Source organism: Tachypleus tridentatus, chromosome 13 (assembly GCF_004210375.1).
Source record: "Tachypleus tridentatus isolate NWPU-2018 chromosome 13, ASM421037v1, whole genome shotgun sequence".
NCBI lineage: Eukaryota > Metazoa > Arthropoda > Merostomata > Xiphosura > Limulidae > Tachypleus > Tachypleus tridentatus.
Genome location: NC_134837.1, coordinates 95969322 through 95995658, shown reverse-complemented (window position 1 = coordinate 95995658; position 26337 = coordinate 95969322). Strand labels below are relative to the sequence as shown.

General features: G+C 32.6%; 1 protein-coding gene across 4 annotated transcripts; it reads right to left on the bottom strand.

The window, feature by feature from the left end:
* Window positions 1-5092: 5092 nt before the first annotated feature.
* LOC143239189 (uncharacterized) lies at window positions 5093-23551 on the bottom strand. Of its 4 annotated transcripts, none has more exons than XM_076480060.1 (6): window positions 23537-23551; window positions 19392-19554; window positions 8004-8063; window positions 7082-7259; window positions 6837-6917; window positions 5093-5229 (listed from the first exon to the last, which is right to left on the bottom strand). In XM_076480060.1, the coding sequence occupies exons 2-5, from the start codon at window positions 19449-19451 to the stop codon at window positions 6853-6855; spliced, it is 363 nt and encodes a 120-aa protein (XP_076336175.1). In that variant the 5' UTR covers window positions 19452-19554; window positions 23537-23551; the 3' UTR covers window positions 5093-5229; window positions 6837-6852. The 4 variants fall into 4 exon arrangements, with proteins under 4 accessions (XP_076336175.1, XP_076336174.1, XP_076336176.1 ...); XM_076480059.1 differs by lacking the exon at window positions 23537-23551 and adding an exon at window positions 20468-20486; XM_076480061.1 differs by lacking the exon at window positions 23537-23551 and adding an exon at window positions 20468-20485 and having other exon boundaries at window positions 8004-8042.
* Window positions 23552-26337: the final 2786 nt, after the last annotated feature.

The following is a 26337-nucleotide window of genomic DNA, read 5'->3' as shown; positions in this document are numbered from 1 at the left end:
GCTCGCCCTTTCGGCCGTGGGGGCGTTATAAGGTGACGGTTAATCCCACTATTCGTTGGTAAAAGAGTAGCTCAAGAGTTGGCGGTGGGTGGTGATATCTAGCTGCCTTCCCTCTAGTCACTGCTAAATTAGGGACGGCTAGCGCAGATAGCCCTCGAGTAGCTTTGCACAAAATTCAAAATAAACCAAACCAAATCATGTGGTATGAAATAAATCCACAGCAAGTTCAAGGATATAGTAACTAATGCTTTGATAATTCCACTTAATACAAATCAAAAGTCGTTTATGATTTTTTAAAAAATGCTCAGGCTGTTAGGAATCTGATCACTAATGAGGAAATTTTAATTTAAAATATTTTAAGTCATTTTAAAAGATCTCTCAACTTTACATTTATCTTTACATTAAGCATTCAAAGTTAAAAGCGCCCCTTGGTGGCACAACGGCATGGCTATGGATTCACACCGCTAGAAACCGGGTTTCGATACCCGTGAGGGGCAGAGCACAGGAAACCTATTGTAGAGCTTCGTGATTCTTTTGAAACAACCAATAAAAGTTAACGAAGAAAGTTAAACACCTTGGTTAAAAATCACATTTAATTTTATAGACATTTAATGAGAATTCATAGTACGTTTAGGGATACCACTCAAGAACGATAAAGACTGAGTGCAAAAATTAAATCAGTATCACTCAATTTTGAATGTTATATATCTTATTATCAGTATTTAATAGGCAGCTTGAATTGTTTGTGTCAAGAGCAATTTAACATTATTGAATAAAAGCATTGAAAAAGTCTCACAACTTTATTTTTTATAGTGCATGTGTTTAAGATCTTTTTTACTTGTCTTATTATTTCCAGCCTGAACAAGTTTTGTTGCTAGAGCACTTGACTCATAAGGTGAGAGTTGCGTGATCCAAACCTGTCGTCGACGTGCTTGTCCTTACAGCCGTGGGAACGTTATAAAGTTGCAGCTATCTCCCTATTTGTTAGTAAAAAGCAGTTCAAGAATTGGCGGTAGGTGGTGTTAACTAGCTGCCGTTCTTCTAGTGTATTATTTTACAGCTGGAGATGGCTGGCGCAGATCGCCCTGGAGTAGCTTTATGGGAAATTTAATATCCACATTATATTAAAATAAATCCTGTTGCATGTCAATGTATTGTTTCTTTGAGAGCAAACCCATACTGCGAATAATCGAACACCATATTATAAAATTATAAATCCATAAGCCTACCGTTGTCACATCGGAGGACTTCACCATACGAATTAGATTTTCTTTTTTCATCGTCTTTGGTGCAACCTTGCATTAGGCTCTTATTCTGTGTCGCACCAGTCACATTAATACTTACGATTTAGTTTTAGTTTCAACAATATTATACAAACACATATCAATATAAATATATTACATGTATATCATTTTCTTTATAAATTTGGATAACAATGGTGATGTCATGGCTGTTTATATTTCATCGCTTTCTTATACAGAAAGACAGATATCATTATTATAAGAATTACAACATTTTGAGCTGTTCAGCTCAAAATAGAGCATATATGTGAAAATAAGAACATTTCTCTTATATGTTTCAACATGTTCTATTCGGCATTAGAATTACTGCTAGAAAAACTCATCTTTTTGTGAACTTATTTTACATATATTCATTTGCGAAATAATATAGCAAAAGTGAGACTGGGTCGTGTTTTCACTAGAAAGACCAAAGCTCAAAGAGGTTATACAGATCATAGGCATACGTACGCAGAATTATAAAAATGAAGTTATCCTACAAAATCACGATCAAAATACGGTATTTCAAACTTTCTTTAATCCTAGCTGTAATATTACTCATACTGCCTTTACAGTCTGCCCACATAGCCTCATATACTGTAAGTTGCTACGCGTAAATCATAGTGTTGTCTTCTACTCTTATTGCTGTATTTACGTATTATTCACATACACTGGTGGAGGAAGGTTAGTCTGCCTCCATGGTTCCTTACAGTTACGAAGAAAGCCGCGAATAATCCAAAATGTTTTAAAATAAGCCTCGTTTTATTATAAACGGGATCTCTAGTTAAGAAATATTTGACTTAGACTCATATATATATAAGTATTGAAGAGTATTTCTGGTGGTTGGGAGGACATTTTACCCATAAGTTTGGACAGAATGGACCTAGAAGATGAGGTAAAATTACGATTCCCAGTATATCTCATAACAACTGCAATGTAAAATAAATGTTGCATTTAACAACTGTATTAAAATAACTTAGCTCATAATTTAATATTTAAATGCTCTTTACAGAGATCGGGAAAGCCATACGATAGCTGTACATTATCTATGACAATGGCGCATAAAAACGCGAATCCTAGTGTAGGGCACTGTAGCTAAATCTAAAGAGGAAATATACGTAACTAGTGTAGGATAAGATAGTATCAGAGGAGAAGGCGTATTACCTCAAGCCACTCATTGTAAAGCAATCACACCTTATATAAAAATCAATGATCTTGAAATATGTTTCTTTTACGGCACGCCCAGTTATTTATAATTCTCCTATTTGCATTTGCTGATATTACTACTTTAAAACTGTAAAAAATAAAAAGTGATTACCTTAAATCAAAGTAGGTTTTTAATCAACTTTGATTAACAAGAAACTGAAGTTGTACTTTGATCATTTACATTCATGACCGACTGCTAATGTGTTGATGCAGGTAATCACATGTAAATGGTTATATGTATTTACATTAGACAGCAGAACTTCACAGGTAGCAGTAATACACAAGGTCAGCCTTACCATTTCACTTTCACCAATAAGGCGTGCTGTATGCTTAATAGTTTGTCATTGAAATAAACAAAACACGCAAAAATACAACAACAGGTTTTGTATACAATACAAATGTGTAAGGCAGAGTCAAAATTTAGACTTCAGGCTCTAATTTACACCCTAAAAAGTTTCTTTGGAAGTTACTTTTGATTCATCAAGTTTTTAATCTATCAAATCCCACATCTGCTCACGTGGGTTCAAATCGGAGCTCTGTGAGGACCATTGTATCATTTGAATGACTCCTGCAGCTTCCTTCTTAGTTATGTAATTTCTCTATGGGTTGGATGAGTGTTTGGGACATTATATTTTTTTGTAGTAGAATTCTTTATCTGATTGTCCATTATTTCATCTATATCTCCTGTCACCTGTATCGCAAATATATCCTGTCACCTCAGCAGAAAAAACATTTTCAAATCATCACACTGCCTTCCCCATTCTTCATGGTAGGTGTTATGCATCGAGGTATACTTGATCTGTCAGAGTACAGTCGACGCTTTGAACCAAATATTTTAAACTTCAATTCGTGCGTCCATGACACCCTTTTCCTGTCACAAACAGTCTCATTTTTATACTTTTTAGTAGATTTTAGTCAATTGACAATATTTGTAGATCGAAGCCCCATGAAATGAAAAGAATGAAAAATATTATTTTGTCCTAACACTTTTGCACAATACTGTGTATTTCACATAATACTATTATTAACGCATTGAAAAACTCGCATCACCTGATCATTCCCAGTGAATATGTCAATACATTGGTCATACTTCATTTCAATAGGTCTTAATTCTTATCTCACTATGTAAAACTGTGTGAAAAACAAACATTGTAGAAGAAAGTGCTGACTACCAAACTGGCTTGAATAGTGAATAAACTTGAAATTCATTGAACATTTGTGAGATACCTTGAAACAAATAACGGTTAGCAACAGATGACTGACCTCCGTGCAGAGTTGATGAACCAAAAAATATCTCTGATAAACGAGTAGACCACGTGTTTTCAGCAGCTCTCTAATTCATTCATTACATGTATGCCACGTCAGTGTACGAATCCTACTAGTGTACTTACTAATAAAAGTTCTACGGTCCTTTAACGATAATGGAATATTTGGTTCTGTAGCAGTTAAAAATTGAGTTAAGACATGAGAAGTAGAACATGCGTTCCCAACTTGTTTGAACGCTTTCTTAGAACTATAGCTTTTCGGTAAAGACAAATAAATAATGGTTCTCTATTAGTTTCTCTTTAATAGCAAAAGTAACATTTACCCTTCAATGTGTGTACAAACTTTCGGTCTTCAGGTTCTCTCCTCTGAATTTTATTAGCCCTGTGTACTTTAGGAGTTTACAACTTACATGAGTTTGTTTGTTTGTTTTTGAAATTTCGCACAAAGCTACTGAGGGCTATCTGTGCTAGCCGTCCCTAATTTAGCAGTGTAAGACTAGATGGAAGGCAGCTAGTCATCACTACCCACCGCCAACTCTTGGGCTACTCTTTTACTAACGAATAGTGGGATTCACAAAGCTACTCGAGGGCTATCTGTGCTAGCTGTCCCTAATTTAGCAGTGTAAGACTAGATGGAAGGCAACTAGTCATCACTACCCACCGCCAACTCTTGGGCTACTCTTTACTAACGAATAGTGGGATTGACAAAGCTACTCGAGGGCTATCTGTGCTAGCCGTCCCTAATTTAGCAGTGTAAGACTAGATGGAAGGCAGCTAGTCATCACCACCCCCCGCCAACTCTTGGGCTACTCTTTTACTAACGAATAGTGGGATTCACAAAGCTACTCGAGGGCTATCTGTGCTAGCCGTCCCTAATTTAGCAGTGTAAGACTAGATGGAAGGCAACTAGTCATCACTACCCACCGCCAACTCTTGGGCTACTCTTTTACTAACGAATAGTGGGATTGACAAAGCTACTCGAGGGCTATCTGTGCTAGCCGTCCCTAATTTAGCAGTGTAAGACTAGATGGAAGGCAGCTAGTCATCACCACCCCCCGCCAACTCTTGGGCTACTCTTTTACCAACGAATAGTGGGATTGACCGTCACATTATATCGCCTCCACGGCTGAAAGAGCGAGCATGTTTGGTGCGACGGGGATGCGAACCCGTGAATTACGAGTCGCACGCCTTAACACGTTTGGCCATGTCGGGCCTGATTACATGAGAGGATTACAGTATATATGTATATACATATATATATATATGTATATTGCATGTTAGTAATGGTAATAATCTATTACTACTGTAAGTAATACATTATAAACCAAATAAATATCACATAGCAAGAAGTTATTTGTTCATTTTATTTCAAAAACCAGTATTCGAAGTTCCTTTTAACAATACACGGCTTAAAAGTAAAAATTTATAAAATCAAACGTTCTATTCTTCTTGCATGCTATGCTCCAAATATCCAAAGGAACCTGAGAAAAAAAAAAGCTGACAATTAGAACATTATAGAATGTCAACAGTATCCTTTTGTTTGTAACATCTACACTCAAACCACAATAAGCAAACAAAAACAGAATTATATCGTTTATGTAAAGGTTTAATTGCATATTTCTCGCCTCTAAATGTTTTATTTGGGTTTATTAAATTTGTATACTATGTAAAATAGCAACTTTTATAGAAAAGTAACTATTTAATCGATTCTATGCTTATTTATAATAATAAAAACAAGATGATGTGAACAGGTATGATACTGTGTTCATGTTACACACATTACCTACTGTGGCGCAGCAGGAAGTCTGTGGATTTATAACACTAAAAATAAGTTTTTGACACTTGCGTTTGGCAGAGCACAAACAGCTCATTGTTTACATTAGTTATTAACAGCGAGCAAACACTAGTTAAGGAGATTGCACACACAGGAATATATAATAAAGTATATAAATACATGATAAAGTTAAATTTAAATTTGCCTGAAAGTTCTTTGATATTGATTAAACATTCGTTTTTATAGTCAAACAAATGAATTTAAGCTTCAGATACTGTTATACTTTTAATAACACATATTTGTAAAGCATGAAGGAAATACATCTCCTAGGACGTAACTTTGATTAATTTTTTTCCTATAAGGTTGCATTGTCTGCACTGCGTTTCAAGTGTTTATAGGAGCGAGACAAAGTTACAGAACTTTATGACCAGTAAGAGCGTATATATTGAATTGGATTTTCAAATTAGAATTAATATAAGATTGAGTACAATCTTGAAATATTGATCGTGAAGACTAAAATATGTGCTAGGATGACATGTCATACATTTTCTATATTCTTATTTTAATGTTGTAGTTTTTTCCAAAATTTGTCTGCTGTCCAGGTGCACTTTTCACAGAGCGCTCTGGCCGGCAGTTCTGTGTTATTCCCTGAAGATAACACCTTGATGGTAAATTGCAATTTGTGTAGGAAGAAGGCAGCAGTTCACTCCAAAAACAGATTGATGATATTTGCAGAGTACAGCTTTTCTTATTTACTACGGGAATGAACACTCACGTGGTACTAGTCACTTTTGGTAAGCATTATGTTATTTGCTTAGCTGTGTAAGATACGTCTTAAATCAGTGTAGAACAAAATCTCAACCATGAAAGTTTGGAAAGAATGTAACCTAAATTGAGTAAAAGTGGTTATAATATTCGTAATCGTATAAAGATTTTTTGTAGTGTTGGTGTACAATTGTGTCCAGTCTCTTTATTACTTTCTCACAAACTCATTTACTTAGAAAACCAAAAAAATATTTCGTAATAGATATTTTGGTTGAATTTCCTGTAACTATTCACATCTCTCGTGTTACTGTCATATCGACCTAATATATTACAGAATGGATTGGAAGGATTTTCGCCCAGAATTCATGAATTTTTAATATTTAAAGTGCACGTAGTCATAAAATGTAACAACGTAATATTAAAGAGAAAAAAATTAAAGTTTTCTTTTTTTATATAATTTTAATGATTTGTTGTTGTTATTGGTTTTCAATATTAAGCTATTTCTTTATTAGACCGTTTAACTATTCTGAATGGAAAAAAAAATCTTACCATTGAATATAGTTGCTTAAGTTTCAACTGGTAGCTCAAACTTGTCTGGTTTTTCACCTTCAGGGTATTTCACAGTTTTTTCTAAAAAAACAAATAAACTGACATTTGAACATTCTTAATCTAAATCTTTTAATAATCATCATGTGTTATTAAAAAGTTTTGTTCATTTTTGTAGGTACTACACTAGACCGGGTAAATATATATTTTTATTGGGAAAAAGTAAAGTTTACAAAAGTTCTCCTTACCTGAAGGAAGTCCAAATGGTACAAGTCCACTACAATATACGATACACTTATATTTGCAGACACTGTTATGACAAACGATAACATTGCATATGTAATAGCAGTTCGATCCGCTCTGAACAGGTATTCCCAGCGTCACCAGGCATAGAATTATGATCATTGACTTATTCATGATCAGAACCTAAGAAGACATTGAGATACAAAGTTAACTGAAACTGCAATCTTTCCTACTGATTCTTCTTCACTTTGTGCTTTTAAAACTGTCAGAATATGAGTATTCAGAGTCGTATAATAACAAGGAAAGAAATATCATGTTAAAAGTACTGACATCAGTACAGAGTAATACCATTGTTATAGTCTTTCTAATAATTAATACATATTTTTCACAAATGTACAGAGTTTACTTCACTTAATTATCCTATTTTTTAACATAATTTACTTTTTTAAAATCATTTATGGTTGGTCCATTACTTCTTAAGTTTTAGAAAAATTTCTTCAAAACGAAATCGAAACTGGCATAAGTGATTTTTAAAAAATTCTCTGACCACACGAAGGATAAACGTTAGTGAAATATCAAACCGAGTCAACAAATACTCCCTACTTTAATTGTGGTCGTTTGTTTCGACTTGTTATATTACTTTAAACTAAAGGTTTGTTTTCATTATAACTCTTATGATGACATTTGATGTTATAAAACAGTATGTTTTACATTACGTTAAAGTACAGAAATATAACAACAAATATACCATGATGGAATTGACCAGTGTATTGTAGATCGAGCAGTTAAAGTCCTTGGCATAATAGAAAATAAGGCTTACCTTCTTAGTACACCTTCGAAGTAACTTTATTAATAAACGTAGAACACAACTTTGTGGATTGACAATAATTGTGTTTATATATACATAGATGAACCACAAATAGTCACCTGAGTGGAATTTTCCTCCAGTGAGAAAGTACTCTTGACCTCGAACATGGAAAACAAGTTCTGGTTAATAAATATTTTTTTTTAAAACCTTTGTTGTTTTGGCTTCTTCCAAGAATGAATTATAACCATCTTATGACATATATTATTACCTTCAGTGTATTTTATTCTCGTAAAGATTGCAACGAATTCAAGTCTTTTGTTAAACCTAAAGCCTCATTTTGTTTTATTCGAAAAATCCTTATCCTAATATTACTATATTTGTCACTATTTCAAGAATGACGTTTTCGAACATTTGTTATGATTACATATTTAAACAGAGAGTAAGAATTAAGTATTTTTTAAATTTATTTCACTTAATCATTGTTTTTATAACCTTCATTTAATGCAAAATTTCTTAAAACTACAAAGTTATATAATGAAACAATTGTTGATTTTTAATTATATTATTATTAGCTTCCAAACATTAACACTCCTACGAAAAAAATATTTACATCCACTAAAGTGATTTTGGGGCCTATCAGGCCCCATATATTTTTCCAATAGAAACACAGTGATTTAGCAACATTCATTACAAACAACTTTAGAATGGCTCTGACAAATATTTTTTTTACAATTTGAGCAAACAATTTTCGTCTGTCTATCTTTTGATCTGCCGCACAAATGGCATCGTCCTCTTTTTTGCCCTCTTTGCAGGCGGTTCACATGAGGTTGTTTTGTCATTATCTTTGCAGTAAATTTCTTTGATTTCAAGCACCAATTGCCGTATAAATTCTCTTCTGGCTCTTGATTTATGTTGACGAAGAAATTCTAGATGTTTTGTCGAGTATAGAACGAAAGCATTGTACGCAGCAAGATCTAGAATGTTATAGAATATGCAGACTGACCAGCGCTTTGATCGCCTCTTTGTTGTATAATATCTCACCAGTTGATCGAGAGTGTCGACACCTGCCTTTGTTGCATTGTAAAGATTGACGATTTCGGGCTTTCCATTCTCTTCTACTTCACCAGACTGATGCTGAGAACTCAGTAGTAGCACATATTTTCCTGGTTTGTCTGCGTGCCTGAGAAGAGTGATGTCGTCATGGTAGAAAAACTTTGGTGATAACTCTCTAGATCTTGCATTTATTTCAGGAGGCAGGAAGGTTCTTGATTTCCGTATGGTTCCAACAAGTCCTGTTCTTTTTGTTCGTAGGTACTTGGCAAGTGTCATTGTTGTGAAGAAATTATCTGTCGTTATTGTCCTTCCTTTTCCAAGAAATGGCTGACTCAGTTCTCTGACTATTCTTTCTCCTTGATTTGTTTCTGTCGTATTTCCAACCTTTCCAGTATAAATTTGAGCGTTGAGGAGGTAACTTGTCTTTGCATCTGTTAGGCACCAAATCTTTATTCCGTATTTGCCAGGCTTTGTCGGAATGTATGTTCTGAAGCCAACTCTTCCTTTAAAGTTACATAGTTGTTCATCCACTGTCAGGTATTCGCTTGGTTGTAACTATTTTTGCAATTTTCAATGAAAAATTCCAGACTCCAGAGATGGCGGCATCTTTGATTTCTCTATTTCTTTGAGAGTGGATGTCAAATCTGATTTTGAGCACATTTTTTTGAATTTGTTTTGTGTAATCAGTTTTCGCAAAAATGGCAAACCGAATTCGGTTGAAAACATTTCATCTATCGATGCATTTTTGGATTTGCTTATTCCAAGGAAAAGATTAGCTGCGATCCATTTCCAGAGGTCTTCTTCAAAAATTGGTTCTTTCATGACGGTGTTTGTTGAGTGAATGATCTGTTCCATCATATTATCAGAAATGAAAATTTTGAATGTTTCGAATGGTGTAGAGACTCTTGGAGCAGCTTGCCTTGTAATGCCTGGGTTCCCATTGAATATATTTGAATAACTAAAATTCTTATCTTTGGACAAAAGTTCGTTTACTGGCATCGTAGTAAGATCTTCTTGATTATTTTCTTCACTTTCAGAAGGGTACGGCGCGATTTGTTCATCATTTTCGGCTTCAGAAGGATCATCATCACAACTTTCAGAATAGTCTTCGACATTATCATGTTCACTTTCATCGTCGGATGGTTTTGTCAGTAAATGTACAGCTTCATCAAGAGATATCATTTTTGACACGGTTTGAAGATTTCAGCTCCTATATATATAGGATTTGTGGATTCTTCTAGAATATTCTAGAAGCTTCAAGAATATTCTAGATTATTCTAAATACTTCTGTAAAGTTTCTAGAATGTTCTAGAACAGGCGTGGGCAAACTAGGCAATAATCAGGACCGTCTAAAATTATTGTTGGAGTAGAGTTATTATCCTAAATATCCATCTTTTGAAAAGAAGTTGTAAAATTAATATATTTTTACTATAATTTGCTTTTTTCGGTTGCCCAGGCCTGTTCTAGAATTATTCAGGGAATAAATAAAGTCATTTTTATGTTTTTTGATCTGGGGCCTAATAGGCCCCAAAATACCCTTAGTGGATGTTTTAAAAAAAATTTTAAATATTATTTCGCAAATGTCTGAAAAGTCCAAATATTATTGCTCCTTAAAATATAAAGGGATAGGGTCAGTTAATGGCAATTTCATTTAAAACAAAATTATTAGCCTAATATTAATAACCTTTCAGTTGCTCTGGGGCCTATTAGGCCCCAATTTTCGTAGGAGTGTTAAACCGAGCTCATAAAGATGTAAATAATTGACTGAGAGTGTAAATTAAATTTTCTTATTATTAAATATGCTTTAATCACTAAAAATAAATCAAAAGTAACAGAAAAATCTATTCATAGACCTAATTATAATACCAGCTTTACGTTTAATTATCATTGGACACAAGGAGCTTCGGATATCAAACTATTTCATTAGAGAATTAGCTATATCAGATTTATTCTTTAATTTTCGAATATAATGTATTGAATAAAGTTTTTTGTACTTTGCGACCAAAACTTAATTATTGGCGTTTTATTCATATTCGCAGAGTTGTATAAAATGTGCTCACTGAAACCACAAAATTATTTTTCGTTTTCTAATTCGTTTTCTAATAGTTAAACAAATATAATTATGAATTAAAATAGTTCATTCTTTTGGAGTGCATATTTAAATAGTAAAGAGATCTGTGAATCATTTTCTTTCTCGTAGGTGATTTTTCTTCTAGCAGACGAAACTTCACCAGTTGAACGAAATCTTTCACTTTTATCATTGTTACTCTCCAATGAATTGTCAGAAAGACAATTATTCACAAGATCCCTATCGGATCCAAAAAATTGTCTGAGACAAATCTACACTATCGTCCTCTGAGCAAATGTCTATCATTTGTTTTTTAGCTTGATTTCTTTGCCTGAAATCGTTTTCGTGACTCTTTACTAAACAAACTCGGAAAAATACAAAAATAAATTAATTTTTGAGTTTTTCTGATTTAAGCAGCATTTTGTTGCATTATATTTTCAACCTCAACAAGTATATCAATGTCGTATTCATGTCTTTCTGTTGCCACTAACCTGTTAATTCACGTAGTTACCAGGTAATTGACACTGTTCTCGAAACTTACGTGTCTGACCTTCAGACAATATTCCAAGAACAAATTTTCTTTATTAACAACTGAAGTTCAGTAAAGCCTATGCTTTACTATGTTTCATAGCCTATGCGGCTTTGCTATAAGAAAAACGCACAAACGCACGTGTTTTAAGTAACCAAGGTTCGATCCTAGGAATTTTTGTTGGAAGTCTGATGCGTTCTACTGGGATCTCCCCGATTCAGACTCTGAATCATCTAACTAAGAAGAGCATCCAGTTTTCTGACTTTAATCTGGGTTGACCTAAAATGTCATCAACTAGGTTGATGTGGAAGTTTTCCTTATCTTTCCTTTTTCTCATGGATGGTTCATTTCTTACAATTTTAGCAATATTCCAGTCTATTTAATGGATACCCTGAACATTTCATAAAGAAATATATAAATGTGATAACCAGGAGAAAAATTACAGAAATATAGTCATGTTCTACAGGCGGTATAATTGAAAACATAGGGACGATATGTAAACAATATGGTTTGAAGTCTGCTAACTGTGATCCTAGTTTGTTGTGGTTTCAGAATACTGTTCAAACCACAACAAAATAGTATCACGATTAGTACACATCAAACAATGTAAAGGCCCACTGAAGAGAAAATAAAACACTATATTTAGCGTCCCCTGTAAACGTGGATTCCGAAACAACAGAAGAATGAAAAATACCAAGAGAGACCAAAATTCGTAAACATAACAGACAAGTAAAATAATAACATAATAGACATATAAAATTATTTCAAATCAACCAATTCTGTAACACATCATTATGCTATACAAAACAGCGTTCAAAAACAGGGAGTAACATTGAAATAATAGGATACGAATGAAGTATAAGAACAAATAAATGCTTGGTTGTAAACAAATAATTCAGTCCCGCCTGACCTGATCTTGATATGAACCTGATCAGGTTCATAAACCTGCACCTGACGATGACCGAAGAAGGTCGAAACGTTGTTCGCTCTTCTATGTAAAATATTTTCTCAACCCAAACGAGCCGTTTTTGCATATAAATGATTAAAGTGATCGCTTTAGCTGTGAAAATGTGAAGTAATAAAGATAGCATAATGTGATTAAGACTTTTAACATTCGAAACTGTTCATTTAATATCACACTTCATTACTACAATATACTAAACACTGTACTTTCATTACTACTAATGTCTAAGCATTATTTCATTCCCTCTCACAACGATGCATTTACCAAGTTATTACTTCACAAGTAGTCTCAACTAACTTTTAGAAACAAACAAGTAGAATGCAAGGTTAGATTAGGTGTTAGATTCCCCCTGGTGGACAGAATACGGATAGCTTATTATATAGCTTTGCCCTCAAACAAACAAAATAAATTCTAGACTATCTAAAATAACTTCTTATTTCTATTCTCAACAGTGAGAATAACGTGATAAAATTTTATATAGTTAAAAATACAGTAACCTTATTACAGTAATTATCAATGCATAACGAGAAGTTGCGATTATATAAAACATCTGTAGCTTTGTTTACAGCTCCTTTTCCAGGCTTGTTTCTTTGTTCGTTTCGAATATCTGTGAAAAACTACACAACCTCTCCAGAGGTTGAATACATTATACTAGAACGAACTTATAACCTCCCATTATTCAGATCCATATTGCCACGCTCGATCATAATTTCAATAGTAAAAGCTGTCATGCCCAAAGCACGCCACTCCACCCTGCAGCTTTCTATGAGTAATCTTGTGAACGAATATGACGGTTTCCTATCACCTATTCAACAGTCCGATTGCGCAAGCGCTTCGTCTGGAGTAAAGAACACGAATACAAGCTCACTTCTTCAGTTGCTGATCCACATAACGGTTGAACAGACATGTCATAAGCGAAAAGTTTGTACAAGTGACTTATGTGGCTGTACCAGACAGTTATCTTTTTTTGGCTATGTAATATACTGTTGCCTGGGTCCAAGTGTATTCATACTTCTTCGTTCTCAAATGTTAAATACAAGAAATATTTTGACCACGATCTTAACGCATTGTGCTCATTTGAGTGTGTGAATGTTTTGCACCGGAAACGGCTATCACATACCCATTCCACTACCTGCGAAACGCTAGACAATGTCAAAATGTATTTCTAATATACAGTGGAGCGCCATTAAGCCGCGGACCAATTAACCGCGAAATCGCTTAAGCCGCTGTAACAAGTCTTGTCCCAAAATTTTTGATGTATTAAATCTACTACCTGGCTTTTTAAAGTTTTTCACAGTCTCATAACTCAGCATGAAACTAACTTTTTTGTTATATTTGTTATGTTTTTAAAAATGTGAAATAAAATGGTTTGAAATATATTTCATTTGTTTTTTCTTATTGTTTAACTGCCAGTTAATAAATTCGGTATTAAAAATTTAATAATTTATGCAACTGCGCAATATCGCTACCACGAGATTTAAAATGGCGGTACGCATGTAACACGGGAAGACGAAATTTTACAATAAAACGGTTTATTTTTATTGTAATCTTTATATTATTAATAAATCTTAACCAAAATTGTGTTGTATATTTTATTTATTAAAAAGGGGAAAAGCGAACCATCGCAATGCATTGGTCGTTTGTGTTAAAACGGCACTTGTCAATTGTATCTGAATAGTCTATATATTAATATTATAACGATCACGCAATGGCCCGGATGAGGCTCCTCGGCGGAGCTGTTGGCGACTTCAGCTTTTCAGTCACAAAGGTTTAAGCCGCGGTTAAGCAGGTTGACCCCCCAAATACCGCGGCTTAATGGCGCTCCACTGTATTTCGTCTTACTGCGACTTATCTCGGCCGAGGTTATCAGTTACCTTGCTGATTAGCATTTTAAAAATTGTTTTAATCTCCCCTATTCAACCTTTTGTAGCTACGCAAATTGTTCCCACTTTTTAGCTGGTAGAGAACAAGAAAAGCAGCTGATCAACAGCGCCCATTACCAACTATTTCTCTATTCTAGTAAAATGGTATCATTTGGTCGTCGCTCTTAGAATCCACCTTCGGCCCCAAGGTGCGGAGTGTCATTTTGCAACAACGAGACATGTATACAGATTTGGCACGCTAATCACTAGATCACGCTTATCCTTTTTCCGTATGAAAATCGTCAACTGTAACATAAGCGTAATACTCGATGATTAAACAGAAATATTAATCTTTTCAAAACAAATTCTTGCAGAAAGGAAAGTTTGAACATAAGTAAGTGGATGAAAAACCATGTTTAAACTTGTTATAGTCCTAAAACTCTAATAAAATCTATGAGAAGAGAAATGTTTCTTTGTCGATGAAAGGTAAGTTTAAGGGCCTGTAATACTTTAATCTGGGGTTTGTTTCCTGCAGTGGACATAATGTATGGAGTTCATTGTGTAGCTTGGCGCTAAAGCAACATTATCCAGATCTCCAAAACCTATAGAATTAATTTAACATTCACAAAGATTAATAAGTCTATTAGTAATTTCGCTTTTCTTCAAGAATAAATTATCGCATAAATGTTACGTTTTATATAAATAAATAAATGTTTTAAATACTCCAAATCTTATTACTTTCAGTATCGCACTTATTTGACTCACTGTCGTACTGCGATAACAAATATATTTTGAGAGAATTCAATAACCGTTAATAACAAATAAAGAAAATTATAAAACCTTTTATTTCTCACTTATCCTTTGAATATTGTTTAGTCTGTGCAGCAAATAATTATTTTTGGAATTCTGAAATAATGTATTTATAACTAATTAGCGAAAGTAAATTTTATAGGTTTTTAAAACTTTCTGTATGTTAACACATTATGATGTATTCATCGAATACAATCATTCTAAGATCCTCATCATGAAATACATACATCCGTACAAATTTAAAATTTCTTATTTTTCAAACATCAAACATATTTAGATATTTGAAAACTATTCTCAATAGCAAATAATTAAACCAATTGCACTTTCTGGAAGTACGTATAATATTTTATTGTTGAATACGAAACTGCACAATGGGTTATCTGTGCTTTACCTAACAAAAGTATCGAAACCTGAATTTTAGAGTGTTAAGCCTGAAGACTTACCGCTTAGCCAATGAAAGATGCCCACATCTGGGGGTCTATATTCAAGTTTTTGCACTGAGATTTTGCAAATATTTAAAACAATGAGAAACAGTTTAATAGAATATTATTCCAGCTGAATATTTACACCATAAGTATTAGCCCTAGCAAATCTTATTATAATGGAGAGAAATAATAAATAAAATTTATCGCCATCTATTGAATGACATCGCAAACAAAGGTCCATAAAAATTTAAACTTTAGTTATTCTAGATTCAGACAATTATAAAAATAACTACGTTATGTGCAATTCATTTCCTTATCACTGAACATAATTTTATATAAAAGTACTTTCCTCACAACAAGAGCATGACTTTCGCTAGGACTGTACGTGAAAGTATAATTACATCTTTATTGATATAATTTGAAAATACGTTACTAAAAACTGAGTTCTTAAAACCTTTTTTCCAATCACTTTTAATATAAAGAACATTATAACTTATATCTACACAATCCGAACACTTTTATCTTGCAGTACTTTCCAAAAAAATCCTTCCTTGAAAATGTTCACTGTTCTATATTTTTTCAATGAGGTATGAAATTAGTAATTAGTACTACAAACAGTCCCCCTTATTATTAATATAGGAAAATTTTAAAAACTTGTTGGTCAGCAGGAAATAATAGAAAATATTAAAATATAAAATCATTTCCAAGGCACTGTATGTTATTTCCAGTACTTTTACTAAGCATACTCAGGTGATATAATATAATGTTATTCTAAAAATAAACAGACTCTGTTGTTATGACTTCAAATAACTGTTTTGAATTAAAAACCAGTCAGATTACATGAATACTGTGTCATTTGCATCACTCGAACGAGAGTATCCTAGTTGCCCTTGAAAACGTTTCCCACAAGTTTTTCGAATTAATAATAAAAAGTTGTTTATCTGCAAATGTTAATTGTAAGGTGAATGAACAGCTTCATTATTCATTTTAACACCAAGGGAAAAAACTGCTGAAATGACAAATTCTATGTACCATAACCAAGAAATAGCTACATTAATAGCTGATAAAAGTAATAAAAACATTTTATCTCTTGATCATTTAAAAAGAATATACTTTTACTTCAAATAATACACTGAAGTTATCACAGCTTCCCTGAGTGATCTCTTATTATAAACAAAATAATTTGATTTTACACTCAAAAACATTTTACTAAAATATAACAGAATCCTGTTTTTTGGCTAATAAAAGTATAATATTTTGGCTTTTTTTCACTGAAATAGGTTTTGTATCTCTATAATGTTTTTTTTTTACATCGCACGTAAATTACTTTAAACCTTTGTTTCAATTCACAAACTTTCTCAACCATAAATATAATATTGGATGGTCTGTTTTGTTATGCGTGAAGCTACACAGTGAACAATCTATGCTCTGTCCACAGCGATGATCAAAACCAGTTTTCAGCGTTCTAAACGCTCAGACTTATTTATAGAGAAACCACCAGCAAGGGAAAGGGTAAATATAATATTGCAAGTCTCTCTTCGACAATACATTAGCTATTTAGTTCAATGATAATACATCTTTAAAGGGGCTCGTTCTGTGTTTTAAAGAAAACACATTGTTTTATACATCCAAATTCATTTATGAGAAATTAATTATGTATAAACATTCGTTTTTTTTAATAATATTCATGCAGTGGTGAGTTCAAATGGCATTCATAAAGTTTAAACGCACTATAAGTTGAAAAATTATTTTCTAAGAATATTTTTTGTAGTGTTTGGCACAAAATGAGTTTTCATGTTACATCTTAGAGCTAATATTACTACATCAATAACAAAACAAGACTGTTTAAAGCTATACAACCAAGTTTTTTTTTAATTATAGCTTTAAAAATCTTGTTTTTTTAAGCCTTGTGAGTTGAAGTAAAATGTACTATGATTTATCTCGTAAGCATTTTTTACTGCTCTAACTGAACATATTTCTATTTGAAACGTGTTTCTAAGTCTTGACCATGGGTTATAAGGTTTTAAAACATCAAGTTTTCTGTTTATATAGAGGTTGAGTACTTTACATGAAAACAATATGAGAACCTCACTACGCTGTTCAGGTCCATGTCGTCACGTTCGGTCATTCTCTATCTAACGACCATTCATTTTGCAAACAGCCATGAAATATAGTTTTCAGTACAAAAAGCCTAATTAGTAAAAATGCCACGCCAAAAGCACAAAATTACTTGTTGCTCGTTTTGTATAAACCATATAGTGCACACAAGAACAACGGTTTCTGAGCGCTCATCCCAACAGTCTGATCCTGAATTCCACAGACTCTAAATTTGACGATTTGATCATGCATCTTCTTTTGGAATTACATGAACACTAATTTCATTCTACAACCAAAATTATTCTCACATCTGTTTTTTGCTGTTAAAATTGTCATAGCTTTAGCTAAACCCATGTGAAATGTATTGCACGTGTTAAAAGCATCAGATGTGCTGAGAAACATTTGGTGTTAGACTGTCCAATACGTAAAGGCAAAGGTTTATGCGCAAGCTGGGAAAGTCCAACGTTCCTGTAGCTGGCAAAATTGTTTGCACAGCCAATCCTAATACCAGCCCAGTCCTTGATTCCACCATATCTAAATATAGTGCTCCTCGTCTTTCAGGATAGATAATTTAATTGTTTTCCAGAGCCAACACCATCTTCTCGCAAATCTGCGAATAGAAACTATTAATACATGTAAATATTTGACGTATCAGTTCACTAATACTCACGAGTCTTACATACGGGATTCTTCTTCATCACGACAGGCTTATTACTGTCGCAAATTGTTTTCCTTATTAACCAGATCCAATTCTTATATATTTGTGGCATAGCGATACGTCTGCGAACTTATACTGCTAGAAACCGGATTTCGATATCCGTATTGGGCAGAGCACAGTAATCCTTTGTATAGATTTGTGCTTAATAAGAAGCAACAACAGTATGTTTGTGTTATTTCATGTCATCGAGACTTTCATTTAATTTGTTGCTTACATCATTCACTTTGCTTTGATGTCATATCCATCATCAGGCAGACGTTCTTATATGAAGTACGTAGATTACTCATCGTTACTGCAATAATATCGATCCAAACCTTGATCCAGTTATATATATATATCGGTCTCTCTGTTTATTTTCCTCCACTTATTTCTGCTAATATTACAAATTTATATTCAAGGTGATCTAACTTTTAATTTTTTTAAGCTGTGTGAGCTACGTAGAAACGTAAAATCAGGTCTAAAAACCTCATGATGACGAGAAGCCCACTTGAAGTAAAATTTATTCTCAAGACTGGTGGTATAGGTATTAAAACTTTAATTAAAATACAGTACAGAAAAACTTTACGAACTCTTTAGGTCATAATCCAGGTTTTACTACCATTAACGAAACCTCATTAAACTATTCTTCTCACTTCTCCTTTCCTGATTAAAATGTTACTTTAAGCTTAAATCAGCGAGTATTAGAAAAATATTTGTGAGTTACAAAAATAGTTACTACTAAACAGTTTACTCTGATGTTCTCATATCCATTTGAAATGGACATATCCTACGCAATATTTATATCTTCCCAATTATCCACTTATTGTTGTATCCTTGATATGACTCTCCTACAGTGAGTTGACAACTTAAACTCCAGAATAACTGCTACAAAAGATTCAAACTTATAAGTATCGTGATTTTCATTGTATTAAGTCAGTTTTTAATACTACTATTTTACAATATTTCATAGAAAATAACAACAATAATTTTATTCATACTCACCAGAAAAGCTTTCAAAATATTTTTGACTAAGCTGTCTGTTCTTTGTTTTTCATTTAACATTCTAGTGAATTTTGGTTAAGGATCACAGTCCCATCTTGTTTGAAATCTCCCACACGTACGACAATCACTAGACATTCATCCTTTCCTTGAACTTACAGTTTCTCTAAGGATAAAAAAAAAAAAAAACATTAAATGTAATTGTTGATAATTACTTCTCATTTTCTGTACAATCGCTCTTACTGTCCAAGATCTTGGAAACAAACACTTTTTTCTTCGAAACAAACGTTGTTTCTGATATCATACAAATATCCATTTCTTCTCGCCTCATTTACCGTACTTTAAACTTCCAGGAACTTACTCTATAAAAACCACATTCGTATTCAAGAAAATAGTCGTTTAGACGTTTATTTACCTCTACTCGCAATGTTCTCTAGAACCATCAATTAATAGAGAAAATAAAGAACATATATAAAATAATCAAGACAAAATAAGATTTAAAGTAACAAACTTTTTACGTTCTAATCAGTGACTCTGCATAAAATCTCTCTCTTTTTTTGTCACACATTTAGTTTGTTTTTAACAACTCTACTTCTAATATTATTCACAAACTCAAGTATAATAATACAGTCGCAGTTTCTGCTGTCGAAAATAATAGTTTTCAATTTTTTAAAAATGTTCTCTAATTTGCTCCGATGCAAAAATGAAATTCCAAATCTTGCTTTAACAAAGGCTTCCAAACTTGTCTCTGACTTTTGTGATTTACTCAATTTATGTTTTCAAGCTGACTACTAAACAACTGTCTGGAATTTGAAAAATGTCTCTTGTCAAAGTCATTTCCAAAAATAGCCTTCAATCAACAAATCCAGATATATATCCTTCTATAAGTCTCTTGAAATTATACTATAAATTTTATTTGGAAATATATATATTTATAAAATTTTTGTGGTTCCTTGAACGATATAACATACTCTAATATTCAGAACTCATAACCAAAGCATCGACATACACCGAATGCCGCCGAGTCCGTAAACAGAAAGTCTTTATAATGATATTCATCTTAACCATACTATAATTACCGTATTATTCAAAAAAGGTCCTTAACATAACTAGTCTCAGAGAGTTGGCTCCGCTATAAAATTTCTCATTGTAAATCATTGAATTTCTAATTTTCAATAGTGATTAAAAAAAGAATATCAATAACCGTGCAACTGATGTATTTCCTTTATAAAGTGAAATTTCTCAGGGCTCGTCTACGACTTTTATCACTTTTTTTTTTTTGCTTCTCACTCAGACATCTTTGTATGCAAATGACATAACTACTTGGAGCTAATAAGAAGAGCACCCCTTAATTTTTTGTAGTAGCTAGAGTTCAACATCTGTCACCAAATCAACTGGTGGGGCCTGTAATATATTAAAATAAAGAAACTAAAAACTCAAACTATTATATTTCACAAATGTCTCAACAGAAACTATCAAACATTTTTAAAGTTAAAATTTGTCTTCACGATAATAACGTTTTCTTGGATGTTAAATTTTACGTAATACGTTTGAGAGGAAATGTACCTAGAAGTAGCATATCTAGAAATATAAGATAGTTAAAACAATTTGCAAAATAGTCATTTTTCTATGGAATATTCGTTGCTAAAATTCTTCATCTATTAGACTAATCGTCCGTGTTTATCTGTTATATGTTCCATGTTCCTAATTTAAAACTTCAAATCCAACAACACCGTGTAATTAGAATCATCTTCTAATGTATACTTCAGCTAGCTAACGTAACATAATTCCTGGCTTTCCTGAAGTTAAACTTTATATTTTTCGATTAGTATCTTCCTTAAACAAGAAAGTTATCAACTGAAACTAGCTTTCAGCACTATTGCTTTTTATCACTATTTCCTGTCAAAATATCACTCGTCTACAGTTTATGTTTTTCTTATAATAAAGCTACGTCGAACTATTTGCTGAATCCACCGAGGGGAATCGAATCCCTGATTTTAGCGTTATGAATCCGTAGACTTATCGCTGTACCACCGGGAGACTGTAGAGTTTGATACTCCATTCTTACGTGATTGTAATAGTTGACACTTTTCTTTGGTATGTGAAAGAGGATTAAGAAACACTTACATCTCTAAAAACCCCAGAGTGTTTCCCCAAAACGCTTAAGAAAAGAAGACGCCATCAGGAATTTTCTTATTTTATGATCATAATCGGAAGCAAATTTATACAGAAATGACGAAAATTTTTCCTAAAGTACAACATGAAATCAAGAAATTACTAAACTACAATTACTTTATTTATCACTTGTTAATATGATAAACAAGAAAGGAAGATTAAGATATGGTGAGAATCTGTTTTGCGGTGCCAATTTTTAATCAAACTTAACCTTTTTATTGAACCCCACATCACTCTATCACAAACTGTAAACAGTTTGGTTAATACTTCTGTATGAAACATAAAATTCAACAAGTTATACTGATAATAAAATTAATTATAAATATTTTTGGATTGACTATGAATCTACGTTTTTTAGCCGTAGAATGGCTGAGTTTGTTTGTTTCTAAGTGCAAATTTTAGTTCAGTGTACCGTCATCTCTCGACCTATTTGAGATATAATTAAAGTTCAGGACTCAGGATATGAAATTCTTTCAAACTGGTTATTTGACAGTAACAAAATCAAGTAAAACGAACCTGGGTGTCCTTGAAAGAGTAATTTGACGTGACAAGTGAGAGATGTAATTTTTAACTGTTAGTTGTACAACACTGATGTTAATGTCAAAAAAAAAAAAGACAGCTTAGTTGCTACTTTTTCATATCATATCAAGGGTTTAGGTTGAACTGTGAAAGAGATCATACACTACTAATGATTACAAAATTTTTAAAATTAAACAGTCCCTCTTTTTACTATTTCTAAAACAATCTAACCCTATTATAGATTAGAACTTACGTTACCAAAGCTCATATAAGTAACATTCTATTACGATATCAAAAAAACACTCGTCTCATTTTACCTTTTAACAAAAGACATTTGTCTGAAATTTTTCAACAAATGATATTATATCAAGCAATATCTTGTGTAGTTTTCTGCTACAAAAAAGAACAGTTTATTTGTATCTATGAATCTGTTTCGATATTATATATCAAAATCTCTCACGACCATAAATACATTATAATACTTCTTTATTTTTTCACCTGTTTGAACTGGTATTTTGTGTAAATATATCTCCAAAGATACTCATTGTAGTTTAATAAAATAATGTATATGGTATAACATACAGTTATAAGAAATGATTAAAATTAATTTTGCATGATGGGCATTTTGATATTTTTTACTCTGATATGTGGTTATGACGTTTCTAGATAAGTCTGTTATTCCTTGTAAGCTATGTGTTCAAATAATGTTTATCAAATCTAAACGCATTCGTAAGTTGAAGATTGTTCTCCGTGTATATTTCACGTAGTGACTTATGTATAATAATTTACATGTGAAAAGGGTTATATAACTATCGTTACTACACTATAAGAAAAATCAATTGTTTAAAAATATGGAACTAATGTTTAGTTAAATGTAGTAATTTGATGGGTAGGAATTAAGTCTGCATTAGGTTTCCTTATACAGTAGTATTTAGTTTGGAAGTGTCTTTACTGCTGCTATCGAATAGACCTGTGTTTCAAAAGTACTTCTCGGTTACACGAGCATAAAGTTCAACACTTTTCCAAAACCTTTAAAAAAATACATTAGACGAAAACAGTACTACACAAAACCTTATCAATAAATGAGTGCATGGTCGCGAAGCAGTTGAGAATATTAAGTATTTTTATGCAATTTCTTCAGGGGAAAAGCGGTATATCTACGGACTTACAACGCTAGAAACCGAGTTTCGATATCTGAGATGGGCAAAGCACGAATAGATCATTGTGTAGTTTTGTGCTTAATTTCAAACAAATAAGTTCCAATACTAAAATAAAAATTAAGAAGAATCTACATAATAGATATTTCTGGGTATGTGAGAAGAAATAGCATGAGAAAGGTCACGTACATTAAGAAATGAGGTCAAGAATTAGGCAAGGAACAGTTCTACTGACAATGAGAATAACTAGGCACATTCATGAGAAAGCTTAAAGTGAATCCAGTAAAAGCAACTCACGAGATTAGTATCCACAGAACGATGCCACTGCAGCAGAGAAAAAAGCTACATAAAAATTTACATTAGAAACAAGAGTCGAGAATTTGATGTGGGATTAATACTACAGAAGAATGAGTTGTTTGTCGATTTACCGACTGCAACTGTCGGTATTTGGTGATTTGGCGAATCACCAAATAATTTTCGTTTTTGTTCTTGGAAAGTCCGTTGAGTTGCAGAAACAAACTAATAAAGTGGCAAATCCACTTATGTGTAAATATGCACATTACTTGAAATCTCGTAAAGGTACTAGAAAGTATTATTTTTAAAACTCATGATTGGAACTATAAATTTAGTTCTTCAGGATTAAAGAAAAGTTTCTTCACTATATATATAGAGTTTCCAAGATGTCAAAGCTATCTCCTATTAAATAAGACCAAAACTAAATAAATTGCCTGGTGTAAAAACTAGCTTCTAACCTGAAATATGTCTTAATATAATACACAGTTTACTTATCGAGAATATGTTAAAGATAATAGGTAATGTAATGAATCTTGCAGAGGAATTACTTAATGAAATTATAGGCATCATGTGGAAAAGTGTAAGCTACAAAGGAAAGTTATACTAAAATTTGGTTATGTAGAAACTTCAGTCTCTGAGTCGGTTCTTTAGTCTAACCATAAATTTCCTCGACTTAATGACTTTTATACTCCACTCACGACTGTATTTCTGGATTTAATACGTGTATATATATTGTGACTGGTGGTAAAGTCAAACTCAATGGCTGGTCTCCACGCCTGCCTGTCACAGTTGATTACCTGTATCCATTAGATCACTAGGCCTTTCTGATTTAGCACTGAAAACTATAAAAAATAGCTGTTTAGGGTTAAAGTCTTAGTAATATTTTGAAAATGGTTTATGTTGAGCAGAATGAAAACAAAATTTTTCCCTTATGTGTATGGCGTTTTCGACATATCAGAAATTTCACAGTCTTATTTTCGGAATATGCTTCCCTATTACAATAGCTTGAATTCAATAATGGTATTTGAATTTTGTCAACAAAAAATGGAGTAGGAAGTAATTTAATCTAAGTTATTTCTAAATATATTATTGAAGTAAATACAAATGAGTAAGAAAGAAACTTCTTTGTAAGACACCATTCATGGTCTGGTCAAAATATTATAAACCTTGTCCTAGTGACACGCTAGCCACTATGTGTTTTAATCTCAAACTGAATATATTATTGCATAATTTCCACTTGTATTTGGAGTTCATTGTTTTCTATTTTCACTGACTCTTCAAGCAACTTTATCTTCAAAACATTCAAAGCTGAAAAATAAATAAATAAACTTTAACAGCACATTTCAACAAGTCTCGCATATTCTGAAGTTGTTTGAGATTTGGGAATTTTGATGGCAAGGGAAGATGGTGGGTTTTATCCTCATACTCTTCAAACTAATTCTGAACATTAACAGTGCAGTCGGTAGTAGTATTTCTATCATAGAAATGTCAATCACATTGAGAATAAAAACTGAAGCATAATAAAGCACACTTCATTTGTTAAGATGCTTAGATAATTAAGAGATGTTATACGAACAATCGCAAAACTTATGTATGTGTTTGTTTGTTGTTGCTTTTTGCGCAAAGCTATTCGAAAATTATCTCTGCCAACTACCCCTAATTAAGAAATGACACTACAAGAAGAAAGGCAGCTAGTCAACACGACCCTCCGACAATTCTTGGATTATTCTAATTGAATAGTAGAATTAACCCTCATATTATAATGCTCCCACATTTGAAAACGCGATTATGCTCAGTTATGGTATTTGAACTAACAGCTCAATGTAGCAAGTCGAACACCCTAACCACCAGCCATGTCAGACCCCATTCAGAGATATTAAATTACTCATATTGTGACAGGAAAATTTTCCTTACGTTATGACTTCACTTATAATATCTTTCCCAACGGAAACAACACGTGGGAGCTACAAAGCTTCATGTTGTTGCTGCTTAATTCGGACACTACTATCTGTTCAGATTAGTACACATTAAAAATTTGTCTCATCACATTACACATTTTTTTTATCAACAATCAGATCATGGTGGTGTTTGTGTACTATTGTAGGTGCACCTTTCTGTTATTTTTTTATTATCTACTAAAAGATGTAACAAATTAACAATATTTTCAAGGGGGCCACGTTTTCTATCCACCCCCTATATAATGGGATTTTTGCCATTTAAGATAATACCCAATTCTTAATATAATTGTTCATCTATATAAAGCATTTAAGAATGTCTTAGTAAAATATAAAAAAGAACAGAACAAACTGCAGTTAAAACCTAAGAGTGAAACAAAGAATTGTACTCATCAAAGTATAATGGGATTTTTTCCATTTAAGATAATACCCAATTCTTAATATAATTGTTCATCTAAAAAAAGCATTTAAGAATGTCTCAGTAAAATATAAAAAAGAACAGAACAAACTGCAGTTAAAACCTAAGAGTGAAACAAAGAATTGTACTCATCAAAGTAGCGAACTATTATATTCATGAAGCGATGTCTTGCACAAATGAACATTATCTGTCCATTTTACCTGTTACGTATTATAATTTATCTTGGACGAGTTACGTATTTATGATTAAAAATAGCAAAATTTCAATTTAAGAGTTAACTGAACGTTGATATGTAACAAATTTATCATGACTGTTAACAAGATTGATAAACACAACTTGCTTTCTTAATACAAATATATAAACATCACTATAACTTATAATAAAAGGTTATTACTAAAATTTGTTACAAATACTGATTTATATAAAAAGTT

What these genes read in the sequence shown, in the direction of transcription:
- LOC143239189 (XM_076480060.1), bottom strand. Translation starts at nt 19,451, where the DNA reads ATGTTAAATGAAAAACAAAGAACAGACAGCTTAGTCAAAAATATTTTG. An exon ending in ATATTTTGAAAGCTTTTCTG is followed by an intron (nt 8,064 to 19,391) that starts GTGAGTATGAAT and finishes TTTATTAACCAG; the next exon opens with AACTTGTTTTCCATGTTCGA. An exon ending in TGGAGGAAAATTCCACTCAG is followed by an intron (nt 7,260 to 8,003) that starts GTGACTATTTGT and finishes ATGTCTTCTTAG; the next exon opens with GTTCTGATCATGAATAAGTC.